This window comes from Condylura cristata, unplaced genomic scaffold, assembly GCF_000260355.1.
Source record: "Condylura cristata isolate star-nosed mole 26May11 unplaced genomic scaffold, ConCri1.0 scaffold00011, whole genome shotgun sequence".
NCBI lineage: Eukaryota > Metazoa > Chordata > Mammalia > Eulipotyphla > Talpidae > Condylura > Condylura cristata.
In genome coordinates, this window is record NW_004567112.1 from 53604157 (window position 1) to 53628901 (window position 24745).

At 32.6% G+C, this 24745-nt stretch overlaps 1 protein-coding gene across 1 annotated transcript in view; it reads left to right on the top strand.

Moving 5' to 3' along the window:
* Positions 1-24745, top strand: part of PTEN (phosphatase and tensin homolog) — a 92332-nt gene that overhangs the window by 53810 nt on the left and 13777 nt on the right. Inside the window, exons 3-6 of the mRNA XM_004680895.2 lie at positions 2039-2083; positions 8224-8267; positions 9962-10200; positions 21723-21864. Coding sequence (XP_004680952.1) covers positions 2039-2083; positions 8224-8267; positions 9962-10200; positions 21723-21864 — 470 coding nt within the window. The remainder of the gene's footprint in view (positions 1-2038; positions 2084-8223; positions 8268-9961; positions 10201-21722; positions 21865-24745) is intronic.

Below are 24745 nucleotides of genomic sequence, written 5' to 3' on the forward strand. Positions count from 1 at the left end.
GGGCGGGTCAGGAGAGGTCTGCCACGCCATGTGGTCACCTCCGGGGCAGGTGGGAATCAAACTCATGCAGAAGTGGCTTTAGCTTCTCAGTGCTGTGCTTTAACCTGCTGTGCCACAAGGGAGAGCCGACCACATATATTTTTAACTTTGCCTCCATTTTTCTTCTACTAGTTATCTTATAATTTTGGTTATATCAATATTAGATTTTTATGTGATTATGACTGGATAAATGTTATTGTTGGTTAAGTGAGAAAGTATGACTTGTTTTTCTCTAGAGTTACAATTCTCTCTCTGTTTAGTTTCTAAGTTCTTTACTTTAATTCATCCTAAACTTATCTCCAGTTGTATAAATCTCTTGATATGTTTGAGCACATTTGGCACCATATCGATTTTATTTTTTTCTGAGAGCCTTCTGATCTGCCCTGTTTTCGATGAGTTGTTTTGTAGACTTGCTGTGTGTGTAAGGATTCTCTGTTCCTATCAGGAGTTGAATTCTTTAGTTTCTGGAATTTGTCATCATTTTTCATGGTTTCCCTCCTTTGTTTTCAACGAGCACTTCTAAGGTAACTTCTGGAGAAATGTTATAGGAAGCAAATATTCTGAGAAGTAAAATTATTTCATATTTTGCTTATTTAAAAATGCTTTTATTTATATAGTCATACTTAATTTGTAGTTTTTCTTTCAAAGCCATAGGTTTTATCTAATTGTTTTAAAGCTACTAGTTTTTCCTTTTAAAAAGGGTGGGTGATATTCTGACTCCAGATTATTTTTATAAAACCAGTTTCCTCTTAGGCAACTTTTAGGATTTTATTTTTGTCTCAGTATTCAGAAATCTCATTAAAATATTTATGCCTTCATTTAGGTCTATTTCATCATTTTTGCTGAAAACTCATTGTGACTTCTCAGTTTAGAAATTGTTTTTTTTTTTCAGTTGTGGATATTTTTCTTGAGTTACCTTTACATTTCTTATGTATTTTCTGTTCTCTGGAACTCATTCATGTTTTGAACCTTCTATATTCTAATTTCATTATTTTTTTAAGATTTATTTAGTTACACGTACAAGAACTGGGGTACAGGCCAGAGGTGCAGGGAGTGAGAGGATTCAACAGAGACAGAGTGGGGAGCAGCAGGCATGACAGGAGAGATCTGCCATGTGGGTCAGTTCCCTAGGCAGGGATTGAACTCATGCTGCAGTGGCTGCAAACATCCTCATAGTGCCACCAGGGAGGGCCCTATATTCTAATTTAAAAAAATCTTTTCCGCTTTTCATTTATCTTTTTATTTTTTATCCTGTCATTTCCCTATCTTTATTTCTCTTAAAGAAGTAAAGAACCTGGCATGTAATAAGTGCTTGTGTTAGCTGTTAACTGTTCTTGTGTAGTTTCTACAACTAATTATTCTGAAGGAGAAGTCTTTGGTCTTGATTCTTCTACTTAATGCCTTAGACAAATTCTGTAATTTCTTTGCTTCATACTTCTCTCATCTATAAATTGTTCTACCTCCTAGGTGTTTGAGAGGCTCAAATTATAGTGTATAGGGGGACATGCTTAATAAACTTTCTACAAAGCTAATAGTTGCTGCTTCCATCTTTCAATTAGTAAAAGCTTTTAATTTGAGAGAAAATAATGACTGAATTTTCAGGGTTAATATAAAGATTATTTGATTGCCTGTGGTTTCTCATGTATCTGTAATAGCTAAGTAAACTTGTAAAATACTAATGCTGCCTTTTAAAGTAGTTATTTCTTAACACTTTTATTATTTAGACTGAAGAGAGATTATGAAAATATCCTATTAAAAACTCTAGCTTTACTTCAGATTGTATAAATCTGTGTAATGTAATAATTATTAGAGAATAACCTGATCACTAATTTAAACCCATGGAGGGCATATTCTTTGTAGTTTGTTTTTCTTAAATGGCATTGGAGATTAGGAAAAACAGTATTTGCCTTTTGGGTTTTCCTCAATAGTATTAATGTAATTTCAAATGTTAGTTCATTTTTGTTAATGGTGGCTTTTTGTTTGTTTGTTTTGTTTTAAGGTTTTTGGATTCAAAGCATAAAAACCATTACAAGATATACAATCTGTAAGTATGTTTCCTTACTTGTATGCTTGCAAATGACTTTCTAAAATAACTATTAAGTGAAAGTTATTTCCTTGTTTAAATAAGGTAGAATTGAAGGTATATTTTGACAGTTATATTCATAAAAGTTATTTCAAGAAATCTGATTGAGAGCATTGTTAGGTCATTTACAAAGTGTAGCAATGAGGTAAAAAAAAAATGCTGGCACGTATTCCATGTTACTTGATCTTCTTTAAATGATTTGACATCTAGCCCAGCTTTGAGCCCATTACCATTTGGTAACTGAAGTTAATTCACAGTGGAGCTTCTTTAAAAGCATTAATGATACCTTTCATGGAGGTATACTCCAGAGTGGATATAATGTCTGTTTTGTCTTTTGATCAATTGATTAAAAAGCCAATAGTGTATTCTCAAACTGTGTATAGCATAAATATGATACCTAAAATTGTTGAATTTTGTTGAATTGGGTAGTTCCTTTGTTTGGGCAATATTCAGGATTGCCCACTTGATTCAGCTTGCTGACTTTACCTTTTAGCATTTGTTTTTTTCTTTTGATTTTATGAGTAGAGATGTGAAGAGGAATAAAGAAAAATGGGAGAAAGTAGTTTACATTTTTATCCTTAAAGACCTTTTTTTCACTAATAAGCAAGCCTTTATTTACTTTTCACATGCTAGCCATTATAAATCATGTTGGGCGTACAGAGGTGAATAAGAGCTAGTTCCCATTCTCAGGTAACTTACAGTCTAATGTGAAGCTAGACAAAATATGGAAGATATAATCGTTGCCTAGAAGAGAGCTTTGTAGAAAGCAATAGGACTAGTAATTGTTCTTTGTAAGGAAGGTATTATTAAGAAAGGAACATTTGACCTGGAATAAAAAGACACAATAGAGGTTGACCTGCAATCTCTATTATGGTCAAGGGGAAATGGCCTTACAGTCCAAGAGAATAGCATGTGTATATACTAGTTTGTTGCCAACATAATGTTTAGAATATGGCAGATAATCCATTATGGTCAGATTAAGTGTGTGAATGTGTGTGCAATTGGTAAAGAGGTGAAATAAAGTAAAAGGAACTATAGAAACTTAAGTTTATGTGGGACCTAGCTTACAAATGATCTGTGCTTATAGCTTCCTCTTTTCTTGATTAACCTCTTCTACAATTAAGCCTGTTGTAGATGCGTAGTATTCCTGTGAAGGAAAATAAAAAACTACAAGGCTTGTGCCTTTTGAACAGTTGAATTTAGCAGTTAAGAAAAGGACAATAATTGTCAGAAGCTAGAAACCATTAAGTGAGTCACTGTAGGCTTAGACTTTTAGGGTTGGGTATATAGAGTACTAAAAAAAGAAGTTGAAAGATAATAAAGACAAATTCTGCCTTTTTCAAAATTTTAATCGAATTTAACATTCTAGCCAAAAAAAGGGGAGGGAAATTATTTTCATTTCTGTATGCAGTAGCTTTTTGTTTCTAGAATTTAGGACCTAGGCCTGTACTGTCAGTATTGTGGGTTGCTTAACATTTATTATGGTAAAGGTTGACATTGGGATCTAGCCTAGACATTTGACTGCCTGTTTTTTATAATTGCAGACATCAGATTCCCAAGTTAGTAAAGTCCTATTATTAGTTGAAAATAGTTTTTTGTGTCTATATTTTAACCTCATTCCATTTAATGGAGTCATAAACTTTCAGAAATAAAAAATTCCTGAAAGAAATCATTTAGTCCAACCTTCTCATTTTACAGAGAGGGAATCTGAGGCCTAGAGAAGTTAAATGAGTTGAACAAGGTCACACAGGTAGATATGGTAGTAAACCACCCACTGTTTATGCTTGTATTCCCTTCTAGTTTTGTTTTAATCTCCTCAAATTACACTTACTTCAGAAGTTTTTAGAGCTACCAAATGGTAGCATGTTTTGATTTCTGATGTCCTTTCTTAATTTGTTCATCTTTTTTCCTACCCATTTATTCTTCTCACTCTGGATTAGTGAGTCTGGCAATTAGCAGATATTTTTATTTTATTTTTAACATTAATTATATATAATGTACATCTTTGCAAATAAATTGCAAGGTATTTCAGTATTTGTATTAGATATACTTGTATTTAATGCTGTATTAAACTTCTTATGAAAATTATGGAAAAATTTTCATTGTGGACTTTTAACATAATTGGCAGTATTTCTATCTGTGTTTTTGTTGGTCATTCAATAAGTTATTTTAAGAAAGGGCAAAGTAGGCTCATATTAACCAAATTTGGGTATACACATGCACAAATGAATCAGTCTTGTGCAAGAGCATACGTTTCATTTTTGTATGGTCCTCTATATAATCTGTATGGTAAAGAAGAAGGGTAAGTTAGGGAAAAAGCAAAATATAGTTCTTTGACAAACTTAAATGTTCACTGAATGTTGATTTTTATAAGGTTTACTGAAACTTAGTGTATACACTGACATACAATTCTCCATTACTATGTAAACCTTTAGCTGTTGTTAATGTTTGTCAAGTTTTCTTTTATAAGATACAGATGACATCATTGAAGAGAGTAAGATTTAAGCATGCCTAGCAGATTATATGCTAAGTTTCACTTGGGTAACTTTATGTGTTAATCTATTTCTTCACTTTCTGTCTACTGCCTCTTAAAATCTCCCTCTTCACTGCTTTTTCATTTCTCTTACAAATCAGTATGAGGTTATGATAGAAAATGGTATCTTTTAAGTTTTAGTCATACAAGTATAAATGGTTAGATATACTTGACACTTGTCTTAGTCAAATCCTATTTGCCATTTGTATATTTTCAGTATTGGTTTGCTGAGAACCTTAGCAAATGTCTTATCACTGACATGCTGCCAAAAAAAAAAAATGTACAAAAACACTGTATATGTGTATATGCACATTTGTAAGCAAAGTTATCAGAGGTTTTAATTAAGAAGAGAATTTTGATTTTTACCCTACTAGCTCTTTCCCAGGTCACTTTAATTACTACTAGTTCCAGCAGAGGGTTATACACACTCACTATAGATACCTGATACCTGTAGAGATTTTTATGGTATTTTCTTGTTTTACATTATCATATTGGTTTTGTCTTTTGTGCTAAATATTGTATTAGTAGGAAGACTGACTTTATTATTGCTTGTGTTTGTAAAACTTTTCTAGCTTTTGGAAAAGTTTAGCTTTTGTTATGAGAGATACTGACTTGAGTCCTGGCTCTCTAGCACATACAGACTGTGGTTTGGGGCAAATTTTATATACTCTTTTGATTCTTGGCTTTCGTGTGTGTGTGTGTGTGTGTGTGTGTGTGTAGATATAGATCTATGTGTATTTACATACACATAAAATAGTGGTAAAATTAACTGCTATCATGGTTATGAGAGTGAATCAGTTTAGAAAGTAAGTTGTAAGCATCGTTTGTCATTTCAAAAGTTTTAAGTTTCTGGTAAAGCATAGAAATTTTAGAGAGCTAAAGCTGCTGGAAAAGCAAAATAATTATTTTTTGTTGTATTGTCATGAACCAGCTTCCTTCCTTTGTTTGTTTTTTTTTTTTCCTTAGAAAATATTTATTTGTTTACGCATGCAAGAACTGGGGGACAGGCTAGAGGTTTGGCGAGGGTGAGAGGATTCACCAGATACGGGGTGAGGAGCAGAAAAGGCCGATGTACTGAATGAAGTACACTGCTGAGGGGAACAGCAGGTCAGGAGAGGTCTGCCATGCCATGTTGGTCACCTCCCTGGTGGGGATGGAGCTCTTGCTGCAGTGGTTGCAGATAGCTTCATAGTGCTGTGCTTTAAACCCTTGCACCATCAAGGAGGGCCTTCAGACCTTTATATGATTAATGATAAAATACTCAAGTTTGGATTTTTTGTTATTGATCATAGCAAATTTTAGCAGAAAAAGTTAAAAATGTGGCTGTTGTCTTCCTTTTAATTAAAGTAATGTTAGTTTACCATTCGGTATGAGTTTCAGGCTTATAATTTCTCACTTAAGCAGATAGGCATAACACATCATGCCTACCACAAAATGTCCAGTCTCCACCCACTACCACCCTTCCACTTTTCCCTCCCCCCCATCCACCTCTGGTAACCACCATTCTGTTGTCACAGTGTGTGGCTATTTTGTTACTCAGTGCTCTGTCTTCCTACCTTTCAGTTTCAAAAATATATGTATGAAATTATTTATTAAAGATGAATTCATGTGCTTATATTATTTTCTTCTAGCAAGATGAAATATATTGAATAAACTAAAATGGAGGTTTGTTTTGAGCAGCAATATGGAAGTTGATTATTTTGTATCACCACTTAGAAACCAGTGGATTGGAGTTTGTTTATAGTTAATTAAATCTTCGTGTAGATTTTGTTTTAAAAACTTTTTAAAACAGAAGAACTGTAGTTTTTTTTTACTTTAAAAAAGATGATTTATGCACACAGAACTGGGGTACAGAATAGAGGAGCAAGGATAGTGAGAGGATTCACCAAAGAAAGTAGGGAGCGGAACAGGCAGATCTACTATAACATTGCTGAGGGGAGCAGCTGGCAGGACAGGAGAGGTCTGCTGTGCCATGTGGGTCACTAGGTGACCTCCCTGGCGGGGGATTGCACTCAGGCTGGAGTGTATGCAGTACTAGCTTCACAGTGCTGCACTTTAACCTGTTGGGCCATCAGGGAGGCCCCTGAACTATAGATATTTCCAAGATTTGTAAATACTTAATACAGGTATATAGTTATTTATTTGAAAATCTTGGGGGCCAGTTGCATTTTATTATTTAGAGTTTTTAATTTTTCAGAAAACTGAAACGGAAGCTTATGCTTTTGTATTATATAACTCCCTAGTTGGGTTTATTTTTTAAAAAAGATTTCTTTATTTTATGCATACAAGAACTGGGGTGCAGGCCAGAGGTGTGGGGTGTAAGGATTCACCAGAGACATTGTAGGGGAACAGGCAAATGTACTGGTATACTGTTGAGGGGAGCAGCAGGTGAGGTCGGAGAGGCCCCCTGCACCATGTTGGTCATCTCCCTGGCTGGGGATCAAATTCCTGCTACAGTGGCTAGAGATAACTTCATAGTGTTGCTCTTTAATCTCTTGTACCACCAGGAAGGCACCCTCATTGAGCTTAGACCAGTAACCTAGAATGAATATTTGACTCCTTACTTGAAGTGTATTAAGGGCTAAATACAATCTGATAAGCTCAAAACAGGTTTGCTGTAAATTTAGGAAAACTTTAAGATGTTTCAGACTTTGGGATTTTGGAATTGCTGACTAAGGAGCTATAGAGCTTTATTTGGTTTTTAAAAAATGTTAAATTTTTTATATTATAAGTTTAGTATCATTTAGCTAAGAGTTACCAGGATGCTGCTTACCACAAACTAATGTATAAAATCTCTCTCAGAGCCTATGAGTGTTTATAAACATGACCTATTAATTATGAGTAAGCCAGTGTATGATAACAAATGGTCATTACTATTAAAAAAAAAAACCTTTGGTATGTTTTCAGTAATGCTAAGCTGACACTTTACTGTTCTATATTGATTTTATTTAATATTCTTTCATTACTGTCAGGCTTTAATTAAAACTTGTAACCTTAGAGATTAAAAAGAATGACCTTTGACTTACCTAAAAAAAGGTTTGATTTTAAACATTTTGTTAAGTTAGTGTCTTAGTTGATTAACATCATTAAATTTCTTTACTTTTCCTTTGCTTTGTGATTTTACCATTTTGAAAACGTATTTAAATAATAGTTTAAATAAGTTTGTATATGTTCAAGCATGAGTAATATACTGTAACTAGTTAGCTTTTTATACATATTTGTGAAATCACAAGCAATTTCCATTAGCTTACAAAATTTCCTTATAGGAAATTCAAAGGTGAATTTTCAATGCTATATATTTGTGGCGCCACAAGTTTTGTCAACAAATATATAAGCTTTGATTGTAACCTTTGAAGTCTTGGTTTCCTTAATTGTAAAATAGAGGTACTAACAGTACCCGCTTCATAAGATTGGTAAGATTAAAAGAAATATTTAACTTAAAACACTTAGTATTTAACTTAAAACACTTAGTATAAGTGTTGTAAAGGTTCAAAAAAGATTGTTACTATTCTATTTTTTTCTCAAGTGCAAAAGATGACTTTTTATTACATTTAAACTTTTCTTTTAGATGTGCTGAAAGACATTATGATACCGCCAAATTTAACTGCAGAGGTAGGTATAAATTTACTTTTTAGTGTAATTTAAAATCAGTAGACTAAATCTTACTGTATAGTGTATATTCAGTGAGTATAGTAAGTAGAATAACAATGAACAATCTAGATTATTCAATGAGATAAGTATCTTAAAGATCTTAGAAAAATTTGAAAATAAATTTTGCTATTGTGTTTTAGGAAACAAGTATCACATAAAATTGACCGGTATGACCGGTACTAGGAAGACTAAATCACAGAATAGACTAAGAATTAGGTGAAATTCTTAGACTAACAATAGAATAAGGATGGAATTATAACTATTGTTTGAAGCATTAAGAGATTACAGGGTGAGAACAGAACCGTTTAGGAGCATGACCTCTGAAAGGTGGAAACACAGTTAAGACAGACTTGATTAGTGAGAACATGTTGCTGCTTTAAATGAGTTCTACTCAGGTATAGTAAATTATGTTTCAGAGCCCACAAAAACTTCCACTTGTATTTGTGAGACACCTTGAAGTCATAAGAGCTGTAGAGTTGAGAAACTGCGGGTGCTGCTGTGATAATCAAAACTGAGAAAAGGGTGCCAGGAGTTGCAGATTCATTTATTTTCCATTGAACCCTCCCAAATCTAGAGTGGACTTTCAAGCATTTGGTTTGAGTCAGAAGCACTAATGCTGTGAGCCAGTATAAATTCACTAAGAATGTTTCTTTTTTGATAAATTTTGGTTACTGCTTACTAGGCAAAGAATGGTGAAGTTGAGGTTTATCTGGTTTAAATAGACATTTAACAGATTTTTCTGGGCAAATTTTGTGTCAGTAGGAAAATTAGGGTGGAAGTAAGTAAATCAGGCGGAGGGCTAAGTGAAACCTGTAATGGTAGTCTAAGGAATCTAAAGAGAAAAGCTCTACTGACACACACATGGATTGGATTGTACCTTGTACAGAATGAATGGCTTGACTGAGTATACAAGATCTACTTTGCACATAGTTAGATGATGTAGAGATAATTGGGCATACAGATGTCAATCAGGATTTTTAAGAATCTTAATAGAGTGAAACTGAGGTAGAGTCCAATAACGTAAAATTTAATAGTGATCTGTTTACAGTGATTTCTAGACAAATTTATTTAAAACCCAAATGTACAGAGTTGAGGAAACAGGAGTTTGTAGTAATAAACATTACTACAGTTAACTTTTTACAAGTGTTTTTTGTGTCTTCAAGTCTTGTGTACACAACACTAAGGTGTGCAAGACCATTCTTAAAAGGCACATTAGCATTTTATTTAATATAAAGTGTAAAATGCAGCCCTTTCCATTGTTGTATTTATTAGTAAACCATACTTTATTTGGGATAAATGTTCTTATGACTCCTTTGTTAGAAAGTGCTGTGAGAACTCTGATAAGAGGCCTACCAGATGTTTTATTTTAGGTTTATCTCCATCTCTGTAATGTTGTGACATGTGCTAATTCTCAATAGCAGTTTCCTCCTTTATGAAGTAGCAGGAAGTAATTCTTGGCCTTGTTGTCTAATGAATAAGTTTGAGTTAATTATAGATGATTTTCTATTAAAAAATCAGCAAATTATCAGACAATAAAGTTTTCTCTGGAGTTTTTCTTTTAAATATGGTGAGCTTGTACATTTTTTTAAGTTAACCTACTTTTAAAAAACACTTTGTGAGAGATTTCTTATTCTGAGGTTATCTTTTTAATACAGTTGCACAGTATCCTTTTGAAGACCATAATCCACCACAGCTAGAACTTATCAAACCCTTCTGTGAAGATCTTGACCAATGGCTAAGTGAAGATGACAATCATGTTGCAGCGATTCACTGTAAAGCTGGAAAGGGACGAACTGGTGTAATGATTTGTGCATATTTGTTACATCGGGGCAAATTTTTAAAGGCACAAGAAGCCCTAGATTTCTATGGGGAAGTAAGGACCAGAGATAAAAAGGTAAGTTAACTTTTCATGTTTTTTCATTTAGAGAGATTGCTTTTGAGGTAGATAACATAACTTTATCTGAATATTTTATGCTAGGTAATACTTTTGCAACCAAGAAGGTTCTCTTCCAGTTTGGCTTTTTTTTTTCTTTTTTCTTTTTAATTCATCTTAGTCCTGAGTAGTTAATATTGACTTCTAATTCCTATTATTTTTTCTCATATTTTATTTGTAATTTTTACATTTTTAAAAAGAATGCCAAAATACTGTATACTGTGATAGTTTACAAAACTGAAAATTCTGTTTAATTTTGGTGATTATAGATTATGGTAGATTGCTTTACATTTCTGTGTATTGTGTATAACCTGTAATGATAGTGCTGCAGTGAATTTCAGAGTGGAAGACCTGAGATATTTACTTTGTAATTATCCCTTCATCATCAAAAGAGATATAGTAGGTTTTTTTTTTTTTTAAAGACTTACACAAGAGACCTTTTGTAAGAAATATGTCATATAATGATTGGGTACTATTATTTAACTTTAATAACATGTGCTTATGGCATTATCTTTGAGTAGGGCAACTTTTAGGTTATCTTTGATAATCAGTTTTGGCTTTGCTGTTGATGAAAACAGGTTCTGAAAACCCTATGGAATCAATAGAAAGTAGGCTTGTATCAAGAAACAAGAATTTTCTTAAGATTCTTCAGATAAATTCATGTTGCATCATTTTCTTTGCTTTTAACCTTTACAAACAAGTTTTTATTTTAACCATTAATAGCAGTCAGAAATCTTGACTGTAGGATTTGTTTTCTGAGAGCCTGGGAACTGATGTGTGGCAAAGACCTTAATTGTTGCTCCCACACTTTGACCTCTTTGAGAAGTCCCTGATTTTAAGTCTTAGCTTTCATGAATTTGGCAACTTTCATAGCACATTATTTCATGACACTCCTTGGACAGTCTATGTCTCATTCAAGACTTGCTACTCATAAAGCAGTAAAATACTTTTGCAATTAATACTGAGATTTCTTCAGGAGAAATTTTTTTTGGACAAATGTTTACATCCCTCAAAATTACCTTGAAGGACTCCAAAATTGGAATTTGATGAAAAGTAGTATAAGTAAACTTGTGGTAGAAACTGAGATAAATTGAGAAGTCATATGTTAAAGGAAAGTGTAATATTTTAAATACCTATAACCTACTTTGTTGTTTTAGGGGAAAAAAAAGTCATCTTGTTTTTGTATAAAATTGTGATGGAGATACTGCAATAGCTGCCTGTTCTAATCTACAAATGTATTTGATCACATCTAAGCATTTGCTGTTTGTTTGGCACCACAGCCAATAGCCTTGTAGGTGTTTTCTCTAATTAAGACATTTGAGTTGATGGGAAAAATAAAAGTTTTTGTAATGGTCTAGCTAGCCTTCTAGCCTTTTTTAACTAAGTTAGATCTCACACACACTATCTTTCTTTCCTCACTTTTATACTCATCCACCCTTACATACATGTAGGTTGATTTTTTTGGATATATCTTCATCATCAAAATAGTTGACTATTTGTTTCAGGTAGTGAAAATTATCCATTAAGAAGTACTTGGAGTATTTATCCCACCATGTTGAGGGAGAAAGGTATTCAAGGGTATTAAAACTCTAGTTTGTTGTTTCCTTTTAACTTACATTTAAGAAAACTTACATAGTAGAGACATTAAGGACATATTTTAATTTGTCAGAGGGAAAATATTTTAGTCACCACAATCTAGTAATATTGTCAGTTCTGTTTCTCTCAAGAAGGAGAAAGATATTGGATAAAATGGTAAGCCTGAAAAGATTGTGAAGTAGGACCAAAGTTGAAAAGATGGCAAGAGATTCTGAAATCCAGTGTAAAACCTGTGGGGTCATGTAGTAGAATGAAATAGTACCTACATATCAGCAAAACTGCTCTTTCTAGACATAGCATATCCTCCATCCTCTTGTAGGTTGGGGTTTCTTCAAGTGAAAGGTGATGTGCTAACATAACAGTACACATAGAAAATTGAGTTCTTCTTTATATATTGTTAAGGTTGTATGTGAAAAACTATGCTTAGTTGTTATAGGATATGAAGACTCAAGAATGAGTTAATTTAACTAAAATTGGTCAATTTTAGCATTTTGGAGTCTGCATAAATCATTGAGATCTGCTGTGTTTAACGCATGACTAGTATACGTGGGCCATGTGTGGATGAATTGCATAGAGGTCCAATGAATATCCTAATTTGCCCTTTTGCCCTGTTTGTTTAGAAGAAAGGGAGGTGGGAATATGGAGGAAGGGGAGAGAGAGGTACATTGGTCTGTGGTAAAGGACTATGGGTATTTTGATGGTTGGGTGGAACATATATCTGAAGAGGTGAAATCCCCTATTTCTGAAAGCTCTACAGTGTGGCAAACCAATATTACCTCAACAAATTAAAAAAAGAGAGAGAAAACAAGAAGGAATTTATAAACAGAAGTTGTTGGTAAAGTTATCTGTTTGCATTTTAGGTAAAACAACATCGAAAAGTTCTAGATACAGTTGATAGAATTTTTTTTTTTAATATTTGCAGGAACATTTCTTATTTAGTTGATGACAAAACTGAGGCCCCAAAAGATGAAATGTTTTGATCAAATTTATCTAGTTAATGACAGCTTTTAGAGTAAAATTTGAGTCTTCTAATGTGCTGCTGGATTTATTTCTACACTATCAAGTCCACAAGTCTAGAACTGTGAAAGAATTTTGAAACCATTCATCATTAATCTCTGTAATGGTCAGATTCACCTGAAAAATCATGTAATATAAAGGAAATTGACCTGTTTAGATAAAGCTGCTCAGTTTATACCCCTTAAACAGATGCTAGGATATTTAAAGACCCCTGATTAAATAGCGTGAAAGCTTGAGGTGGTTGCTTTTATAAATAGAATACTGCATTCTCCATTAAATTATTTAAAATTTCATTGTCTAAAACCTTCAATTATATCACATTCACTTAATGGTTAGAGCTCTAGTGAAATGTATTTTAATCCTTTATTGAATATAGTTAATTTCATCATAAGAAAACTTAGCTCATCATGGCAGAGTTGTTGTTATACAACTGTTGAATTACATCATCCAAAGTAGTTTTATTCTTGAAACATTTGCTAATAGATTTCTCTTGTGAAATCTGTTTCATTTTAGATTGAATGTGTGAATTTCCATTTTTATAATTGTGAAGTGTTATAAGAGATACTACATTTTATCCATTTTTCACTATTGTAAGTTTCACTAGAACTGTTTTAATGTTTTGCTTACATTCTTAATTTTAATTATATAGAAAAATTAAGAAGCTGAAGATAATTTTGTTCTGGTGACATTTGTATAGGAGCAGAATGGTTCTTCTACTCTTCTCCTCCTCCTTTCCCTCCCATTTGTTTTGAGAAAAGAGGAGCCAGTTATCATGTTTTGGTGAAGAATTACAGACTATGCAGAAACTGCCCTAAAAGTAATCTGGAGAACCGTAACATTTCCTCAGCTGAGTTGGTACAAGTTAGATGACATGGTTGTTGCAAGCTCACCATGAAATATGCCATTGTGTTAGTAATGACTAAATAGTATTTTAGGTTTTGAATTTTGTAGGGAAATCAAGGTACAGTTGATCCTCTCTTATGAAGAAGAATGTTTTTTGACATGGCATAACTGCTTGAGAGAAGGCTCCTTTTCAATAATTTATAAGAAGGCAACAATGTTATACTACCGTAGGAGTCATTCTTTGCCTATGTAATCCTTTTACTTTATGAGCATATGGCATAATTGTCACAAAGCAAACTGTCTCTCCCATTTCCACTTCCCACCTATAAGAGCTTCATGCACCATAACTCCTAGGTTTGTTCTTTTCTAGACCTGTGTCTCAATGGTTCATGTCTATGTTTCAAAATTATAATCAATAACTTGCATTATTTATTGTACATTAAGTAAGATAAAACATTACACAAAATTTGTAAATATGTGTTTTGAAGTGCAAAAATTTCTGAATTTAAAGAGGCAAAGGAATCTAATTTAATCTTTGGGCATAATTTGAGCTTATAAATTCTTTTGTCTTTAAAGCAGTTAACTAGAAATAAAGGTCATATATTATGGTCAATATAAATAAGTTCATTAGCTTTATCTAATGAAGATTTAAATATTCTAGAAATAACAAAATGCTAACTGTATTCTAAGTGATCCCACATAGAGGGAATTTTCTAGTTTCTCTAGAAATGAATTTTTATGGCCTGATCATATTATCAGGTTATTTTTTTTCTAGTTTCTTTCTAATTTTCTCTTTTGATGATAACCTCTGTAGATGGGAAAAATAAGAGCTCAAAGATCTCATGATTGCCTTAAGATATAAATTTGTCAGTATTTGAGATATTGATAAAATTTAGTACAGCTAGGTATTTGAGAATCGGAGTCACATTTAGTTCCTGATTATTAGTAAAATAACTGTACACTGGGGCTGTTTTCTTAGCTTTGAAATAGAAATGATAGTATGTAGCATAAAAGTTGTGATAGTGTGAAGATATGTAATGTCTGACACAAATCTTAACTTGTTATATGTTGTCATTTGATTAATAATCAGTTCCAAATCATAAGTCTTCCTTTGTTGAATTTTCATGTAATCTTACTGTGATCATTGTGAATGGTAGATTTCAAAACAGGAAGCAAATTCTATTATGTTAAAACTGCACATTACTTCTGAGTTTAAAAGTATCAGTGAAAAGTTCACTTTTAAACTGAGGAATTTAGATTGTCAATTTATCATAACGAAGATGATCTGAGAGTATTGATGTTACAGAATATGAACAAACATACTTTGTGATCTGGTATCCAGGTAATTATTCTGGTAGTAGTATGGCAGTCTTCTACATTTGAAAGATGAATTCTTTCAAATCTATGTTTCAAAGATTCTACTTTTAAAAGTATTGTAACCAATACTTCTAAGTTTCTACTTTTTAAGAGATTATCATGTACAACAGATTCACGTGGAATAACTCAGGACATATTTAACGGTTCACTCAAAGATCAGGAAAATACAGATTTCTCAAGGAAATTTGAAATGACTGAATATCAGTATCAAAGTATATTTATAGTGATAAAGCATAAAACCAGATCATGAGTGTCCTTTATATTAGCACAAGATACACTTCATGATGAAAATTTAAACAATGGTAAACTAGTATGTGTTAAACGTAGTATCAAAATACATTAAGAAAAAGCTGGAAGTGGCCGTCCCTGGTGGTGCAGCAGGTTAAAAGCACAGCTCTAAGAAGCTAAAGCCACTTCAGCATGAGTTCTATCCCCACCTGCCCCGGAGATGACCACATGGCGCGGCAGACCACTCCTGACGCACCTGCTGCTCCCCACTCTGTCTCTGGTGAATCCTCTCACCATCCCTGTGCCTCTGGCCTGTACTTCAGTTCTGTATGCACAAATAAATAAATCTTTAAAGAAAAAAACAGAAACAAAGAAAGAAAAAGCTGGAAAAAATGAAGAAATACTTACAGAAAATCAATTATAGTAGAAATCTTCAATGTACTTTAAGATCAAGAAGCTAGATGAGCTAAATAATGCAATAAAATGAACTTATAGAATGTGTAATTTTTGATCAGCCACACCATAGTTGCCAAGATCAAATCACATGGAAAATTATTTTAACAGAAATATATAAATCCCATTTCTTGATTGCAGTTCAGTTGAAATTTAAAAATTAGAGATTAAAAAATAGGTTTAATCAAACCAAATCAACCATTTGGAAATTTAAAACCACTTAATGAGTGTTAGGGTAAGGAGGATGTATAAATTCACAGTAGATAACATTAAGATAATAACAGGGGAAATAGATTAATAAAAGATGAATATATTCATTAGTAAAACAGTTAACAACCATGAACTAATACACACAAATATAGTAGTGCTGAACATGCTAGTAAAATCAATGTATCTCTTTAAAGTTCAATAAAAGGAAAAAGAGGGAAAACAAAAACATTATGTTAAATTTGAAAGGGAGTTCAAATTGTGAAGATAACATTTAAAATTATATTCATGACCATGCTAAGGAACGTGAACATTTCCATAGGAAATGGCAGTTTTAAATAGAAACGTTAGCATAAATGCTTCAGTATGAAATCTTAGTAATCATTCAAGAATGAAATGTATAAGTCCCTTCAAGAAGTATATGATCTGAAATGCATTATGTGACCACGACCAAACCTTGAAGCATCAAGCACTTGTTCCTTAAATTAGTCTAGGTGTGGGCCCTCCCTGGTGACGGAGCGGGTTAAAGCACAGCACAAAGAGGCTTAAGCCACTTCTGCATGAGTTCGATCCCCGCCTGCCCCGAGGTGATCCACATGGCGAGGCAGACCTCTCCTGACCCGCCCACTGCTCCCCTCAGCAGTGTACTTCGTTGATCTGCCTGTTCTGCTCCCTGCTCTGTCTCTGGTGAAGCCTCTCATCCTCCTGTACCCCAGCTTTGTACGAATAAATAAATAAATCTTTAAAAAAAATTAGTCCAGGTGTTAGAAAATATATAAAACCTGGCCAAGTGACTGCTTGTTTAACCTGATATAAATATACCTTAACCTGGTAAAGGTAGTATGTTTAAAAAAGCCAAAAATATAGCAATGGGGAAATGAAATACTTCATTTTGACCAAAAGTTACTGACTATACAAAGTAGTTGTAAGAGGTAGGAGTAAAAAAAAAGGTTGGAATGTGTTATATGTTGTTTTTATGATATATTTGTTCTTTTGGGGGTGTGCTGTGGGAAATCATTTAACATTTTGAATTAATTGATAATGTGATTAATTCATACTTTAATAAAACTTAATAAATTGGAATAAATAAATCAAAGACAGACACCAATTGACTATTAAAAATTGCAGGAGTTGGCTGAGCAAAAATGACCACAGAAAACCAGAAATGGTATTTTGGGAGGTATCACAAAGTAAAAATAAGGGTTTTAGCATCTGTATAGACATGTAGGAATCCAATACAATTATTCTACTTGAGCTTAATGTATACTACAGTATGTGTGCATACACATATGTTGATGCATGTATTAATATATACATAACATGTACAGACAAAAATGCTATGTAGTTGATATGTTGACTGATAATACCAATCTCCACTTTCACTCTGCTATTTGGACCATGCCTGTTGTCTAGCAATTTCCTCACTTTTCTCATTAGTAACCCTGTGTATTTTGCTGCTGTCTTTTGTTTTTCACTATAGTAGGTAGATGGTGACTGTAGCATAGTGGGTCAAGTATAAACTCTAAAGCTGGACTGCTGGGGTGAAAAGCAGTTCTGTTACTATAAGGTGTATGATTTCACTTTATATATATATATATATATATATATAAAATGGCATTATCAATAATGCTCACATGTATTAAACTATTTATGAAACATTTAGAACAATGCAAAGGAACAATGTAAGAGTTCAGTAAGCAGTGATGGTATTAGAAGTTTCAGGTTCAGAAACTGGAGAAAATAGTGAATATCATTAATAAAATAGCAGGTTTGGGTTAAGTAAAAAATATATAAAACCTTCAATTTTGGGACATATATTTTAAATGCTCCTGAGATTACCAGGTAGAATTCTCAGGCCAAGAATTGGAAATTTTGAAATGGGAGATGGGTATATAGTTGTATTGAGCATGAATGTATAATATTAATAATTAAACTACTGTAATAGATAGGCCTAAAATAAAGAGGAGATAGCTCAAACCAAGTTTTTGAGATATAGCTACACTTAAGGACAAGAGAAGGAGAGATATCCTATGACAAGCAGGGTATTTTCTTTTTCTTTTTTTAAGATTTATTTATTTATGCATACAGAACTGGGGTACAAGCCAGAGGTTCAGGAGTGGTGACAGGCTTCACCAGAGACAGGTGGGAGCAGTACAGGTAAATTGATGAAGTACACTGCTGAGAGGAGCAGCGGGCACGTCAGGAGAGGTCTGCTGCGCCATGTGGTCTCTTACAGGGTGGGGGATCTAACTTGCAATGAAGTGGCTGTGGCTCACTTGCAGTGCAGTGCTGCATCCTAACTGACTGGGCCACCAGGGAGGGCCAGAAGCAGGGTATTTTAAGATGGCACCAAAAAAAGAAAATGAGTTAAGATGGGACTAGCAAGAAATTTAGTGATTAAAGCAGTTGTAACCACTAACAAATCAGCCTCATAGTAATAGATTTACATATTGTTAAAGAGTAGAGGTTTCTCCTTTAGAATTTACTCTTATATAGAAGGAGAGTGTAAATTTTGAGAGCTATGGGGAGAGTTTAGGTTTTTCATCTTGGAATTGTTAGCTTGTTTTGGATAAAGGATAAGGGTTGTCCGAGCTGCTTATTTGGTGAAGGTAGGTGAAGAGAATAGCGACAAATGCCAGAGAAGTGATAATCAATAGAGCCAAATAGAACCTAGGTAAATATGAAGAAGATATAAAGTATCAGGCTTGAAATGATTTTAAGACAAGAAGAGGAAATTTTGTGGCCCATATCGGACTTCAGGGTTCCCAGTAAAGTTGGAGTACAATTTATTAAAGGTTGATTTCTGGTATAAGATAGGAAGAGGCAGTGTAAATGAAGTTCTGAAGTCATTATGTATAGTTGCTTATAAGTGCGTACCAGAAGAAAATTACTGAATGATAGAGACTTGAAAGGTGAAGACTGGGTATTGTTTGTGGGAAGGGAATTAAATGAAACACAGCGGGAAGAACATCAAATATCTGAGCCTTCTCTCCCAATCTGTGAACTTGAACAATGGCTGCCTTTCAAGATGATGTCCAAGAATGGTGCTAAATTGTCTGGGAGAATGATAAGTGTAGCTAAAATTAAAATGTTTCAAAATTTATTTTTGAGGAAAAAGGTAGTATCAGTTTCCATCACAATTAGTGGAAAAGAAAATCATTAGTGGTAGAGAGCAGAATGGTACCTTTGTGGTATATAGAACAGTTTTGCATAAAAGTTCTTGGTTAGTGAATAAAACTTATTTTATTAGTCTTAATTTAAATGAGGAGTGAAAATTTTTAAAAAATGTACTTTTTAAAATTATCAACAGCCTTATAGCTTCAGTCCTTTTCATATATGTAAATTAAAGATCAATGTAATGTTTATTTATAGATTTTTTTTAAAGGATACATATTTTAAATTAAATCTTCATATTCAAAATAGTTAAACATGCCCATAAATTACTGGTTTTGGCATATATATTCAAGAAATATATTTGAAGTGTTATAAATTGCATTGTCAATTTGTTGTCATTTTAACAATTTTATTTCAAATCCTAGATTATAGCATGATTCACTATATTGTTAAATAAATTACCGAAGTGTGCATGAGAGATGAGAATAGAATGAAGAGGACAGATTAAAATCTATAGTTTATATTCATTTGTGCCTTCCAATTTTTTTGTTTCTGTTAATCTGGACACATTGAATTTGAGGTGCTGTAATTTCACAGGTTTATAAGAATTTCTAAGTCAAAATACAAAAATTTAAATGATTAAATTTCCAATTTTTTAAAAGCTATTTTTTCTTGGAATTCTGTGATTTGGTTCAACTCATGATGGTACATAAATAATTCATCTAGTGTTGACAATACTAGATTCAGGCATACATTTGCTTAGCCCTTTTGGGTAAAGATTAATTGGGTATGTAAACACCTGCAGTAGAGATAATGCTGCTAATCTTTGCTACTTGGGATAAAGTAAAACTTTGAAAACCTTTTTATTATGACATACAAACTTATATCACACGTAGAGATAAAGAGGAAAATCTCATCATCATTCTAACCCCCAGCAAATTTTTGACAACTTGTCTACTTATTGACTTGTAGTTATTTAAAAATGGGGAAAAAAATTGATTTTGACTAGATTCAACATTCACATAGTTCAAAAGAGATCTTTCCACCCCCCTCTCCCATCTGCCATTTCTCTCACTCTGTTTTGCAATTCTGTATTTTATTTTGAGGAATATGAATGACAAATTGTTGGCTGAAATAGAATTAAATAATGTGGTACAATAACTCGTTTTAAGTTTAAATACTTTTTAAACTTAATTTTTAACAATGACTTTTATAGCAACTTTTTAATACTGTTTATTGCTGAAATTTTAATAAAAGTACAGAAAACTGAAATTCCAACTCTCTCAATTTATATTTATAATTTAAATATAGGTAGAAGTTCAGAAACTGCTAATTAGTGTTTGTGTAACATTGTGTAGATTTAGCATACTTTTGTGTAATTGCATTTGGTGTTTGAGCTTCATGAGAATATGAAGAAGGTGGGTACATGTTAATGTCTTTATTCAAGATATGGATTATAGTTTGTATTTTGACTGCTGGCATATAAATCAAGTCTACTCATAACAAATTGTATGGCCTTTCACTATGACCAAAACTTTGAATCATTTGTCTTACTTTGAAATAATTTTCCTTCATTTTTTGACATTGTTATATTTTAATTGTAATGAAATCATGCTAACTACAGCTAATATATACAAAGATGCCATTCACCTTTAAACTCAAATAAATGTATACTTTATACTTTTCAGTAGAGAGAAGAAAGATATTTGTGTTCAGAGCTTTTTCACACTTTGGAAGATTTAGAAACCAATAGTAACTTAAAGAAAAGTATTACAAATTCCTTTTTTTCTTGAGCATACTTAAGACTTTTCACATTATTTTCTTATACTTTGAAGTTAAATGCTTGGATTTTTCTAAAGTGACATTATGCATTAAGATTAGGAAATCTTAAGTGCTTAGATACCTCCTTTACTAAGGAACTTTAGAGATTACATTGCTGCACACATTAGGTTTTTTTCTTTAAATAAGTCATGATCCTCTTTTCAATACCATGTGAATTACATATGTTTTTAGCATTAATAATACTTAAATTTTAGAAACAGGTTTCAGTGGTTTCTGAACAAAGAGGTATATATAGCTTGGAGACCTCTGTAATTCTATTTGAGATTATTGCTTGCATTTATGTCAGTGGCACGATTCTGTTTTATTGGCAGCTTCACTTTTTTACTATTGCTATTTCTACCTCTTAAAGGTGTATGCTTTTGTGTAGTTGCCAATTTTGATAATAGTAAATAGGTAACCAGGCTTGTAAGGAGTTATGTGTTTTATTTAAAAAGAGTCCATAAATCCTAGTGGGGAACATAGTCAGGAAAAAGTGCAGCTACAGTAAAGAGGCCTTTGACAATTATTTTGGACATGTATTGGCCTTTGCTTATTGGATTCATGGGTCAGACCATTGTTGTGACCATTAAATTGATGGGGGGTATTTTGACCATTTGAAAACTTACGCTGATATTTTTCTTGCATTTGTGTTGCTCTGATTTACTGTTAATGAGTTAGATTAAATATTAAACACTTAAGGTCATATATTTAATGTATATCTGTTATTCAGTGGTTACAAACCAGTGACCATAACAATTTAGTGAAATAACTATAATGGAACTTTTCTTTTGAATTCGGCTTTTTTTTTTTTTTTTCCTGTCTACCAGGGAGTAACTATTCCCAGTCAGAGGCGCTATGTGTATTATTATAGCTACCTGTTAAAGAATCATCTGGATTATAGACCAGTGGCACTGTTGTTTCACAAGATGATGTTTGAAACTATTCCAATGTTCAGTGGCGGAACTTGCAGTAAGTGCTCTAAATTCTCATCCTTCCATATACTGGAATACTTTTCTTAACATGTATAAAAGTTTATATAAAAATCTAGAAAGAAATTTACCACGCTTAAAATATATGCAGGAATGTATACTTCTGAAGTATCTGAATGAATTAACTAGCTTAGTTGTTTAGTGCATTGGGAAGTTGTTTAGTGCATTGGAAGCCATGGTTATAAATGTCTTTGAAACCAAATTATATTTATCAAAGAAAATTCTGTGCTGTAATTATCAAATACAGCCTAAATTCTGATCGGATGATTAAAACACCTGTCCTATCAGTGATCCAGTATGAGAGGGATTTGTCAATTTACTGGTGTTGGGTCAGAGATCAGTTTCCTTTACATTTTAAGAGGACCAAGCTAGTAAGAGTAATGTGATATGCACTATAAAAAGAAAAAGATAAAATGGTAAGACATGGTGACAAGTGCTTCACGTACCTCTCTTTGTGTTTGCCTATCAATAAAATGAAGATATTTTGATGCTGAAACTTTCTAGATAAGTGCTAAGCAGAGATCATGTCATGGATGTCTGCCTCTGTCTACTTCTCTGACACTAACCTCTGTAAGCTTACCTCAGTCACCCTAATTGCACTCTATTTCTTCGTTATTCTTGGTCAGAGTTCTTGACTAAACAGATAGGAACCTTAATACCTGGTCATTCAAGGGAAGATAGCAGAAGTATTTCCAGTCCTGTAAAAGACCAGACTATTGCTGCTTTTTTTGATAGCAGAGTTACTTTTTTTTTAATATGTGTATGTGCATTTTTTTTTTATATCATTCTTCATTTTGTGTATTTTCTCATCTTGGTTGTAATCCACATGGACTTCCCACCACCAGTTCACCCATGTGCCATCACCATAGTCCCATGTGTGCTTCCTGTCCCAGTTTTGATCCTGTTTCCCTCTCCACCCACATAGAATATCTCTGTAGTTATTCGTTGATTTTCGTTTTCACTTTATTACAATTGCTTTTTTTCTTTTTCCCCCCTGATCCTTTATGCTTCTGCTATGAGTAAAACCATCTTTCTGGCTTATTTCACTAAGTATGATCCCCTTCTGGCTCCATCTATGTTGCTGCAAAAGCATGAGTTTTATCTTTTTTGACTGTATAGCAGTTATTTTAAATTAGTTTCTACCTTGGAGATAGTATGTTTTCATGCTTAAGTATATTTTATTTATTTATATTTTGTAGTTTATAGATGAGATATTAGTTGAATATTTCATTTAATGCCTCTAGTGATATATCATTAATGTTTTACAATTTGATCGTGGTTTTAGTTTTTAAATTTTGTATTTTAAAAATGTTCACCTTTGACAGGTTATAAATCGTCATCATATCTTCCATATATTCTTAGAACAAGGCAATTTAATGAAAGACCACAGATTTATTAATATAGCATGATAAAAGCTTCTAAGAGATTTGTTGGTATTTTTTAATCTCATTGTATTTTAAAAAAGTGCGGCATGAAAGGCACTGGGCTGTTAGATATGACTGATGAGGAACTTAGATTTATAGATGAAAGGAAGAAAAAATACATGTTCTTCCTGTAGTATAGATATTTGCATTAAAAAAAGGTATAAAATATCAGTAAGATGATAAGGTAGAGAGAACACTTAGTTGAATAATCATATCTAGTATAATTTTTTTCACATTGACCATTATAGCAAAAATATCTTACTAGGTCTGTCCTGTCTGGTTGTATTTAAATGTTATTTTTCTAATTATTAGTTATTGAAACCTTTTTATTCTTTATTAGTTTTCTAGTTGTCTGTGCACAGTGATATATATGTAGTGAAGCTGTATTAATAGCTAATATAATTAAGTTAAAGGTTGTATGTATAAATGATAATTGGTATTTTCAGAAAAAGAAAATTTTCAAGGATTTGCTAAATCCATTTCATTGAATATTGAAAAAGCATACCATTTAGATTGGCATTAAAACTGAAGGAATAGGCAATAGGAATAAAACTGAAGGCAACAGAACAAGAAATATAGAGGCAGCAAATAAATTAATAAAGGAATGTGTGGCTGACTAAGAAGACTCAGAATGTAGGCATTTCAGACTTGATTTAATATGTATTACATTATCATTGATAATTTTGGATGCTTAAGCTTGTTTTTAAAGTACAATTATATAGAAAGTTGTGCTTGCTAAGAAGAAAAAAATGGTGGAAAGGAAACCAATTATATGTGATTTGCTTTAATGGCTTTAAGTCAGTTGTACTAGGGTACACAAGTGGGGTTTTTCATTGTCATTTATATTTAAATAATTTGTCACATTTTTATTCTAGTTAGTGTATAATTTATAAGAAAGGCAAGAAGAAAAAGTAAATCAGATTTAGTAAAATGAATGTTGATAATTTTGGTTTTAACATGTTTTAAATCAGGTAAAGGTGAATGAGCTATTCACATGAAGATATCCAATGGGTACTTAACAGTACTATCTAAAATGTAAGTTAGAGCTAATTTTTTGTGAAGCAGTTGTACAGAGATGGCAATTAAGACTATCATGGAAATATGGTTTGGTAGCTAAGGGAACGGACAAGGTGAGGAATTTTTAGGGCAGCAGTTGGATTGAAACAAATCAGTGAATAAAACAATAGTGACAATTTCTGCAAAGTTGTCAAGAGTTTAACAGCCATTTAAAAAAATTGAGTAATGCACTGTTATTTCTAAGTAAAGGAAAAATAATTATATCAAACATTATATCATATGTAGTATATAATATAGTATTACATATTATACTATGTTAAAAATGTCAATAATATATGATATATGAGTTTGCTCTTTAGACTATTAATATGCATATATTCAAGAAAACTTAACCTGAATTTTATTTACTATACATGGATC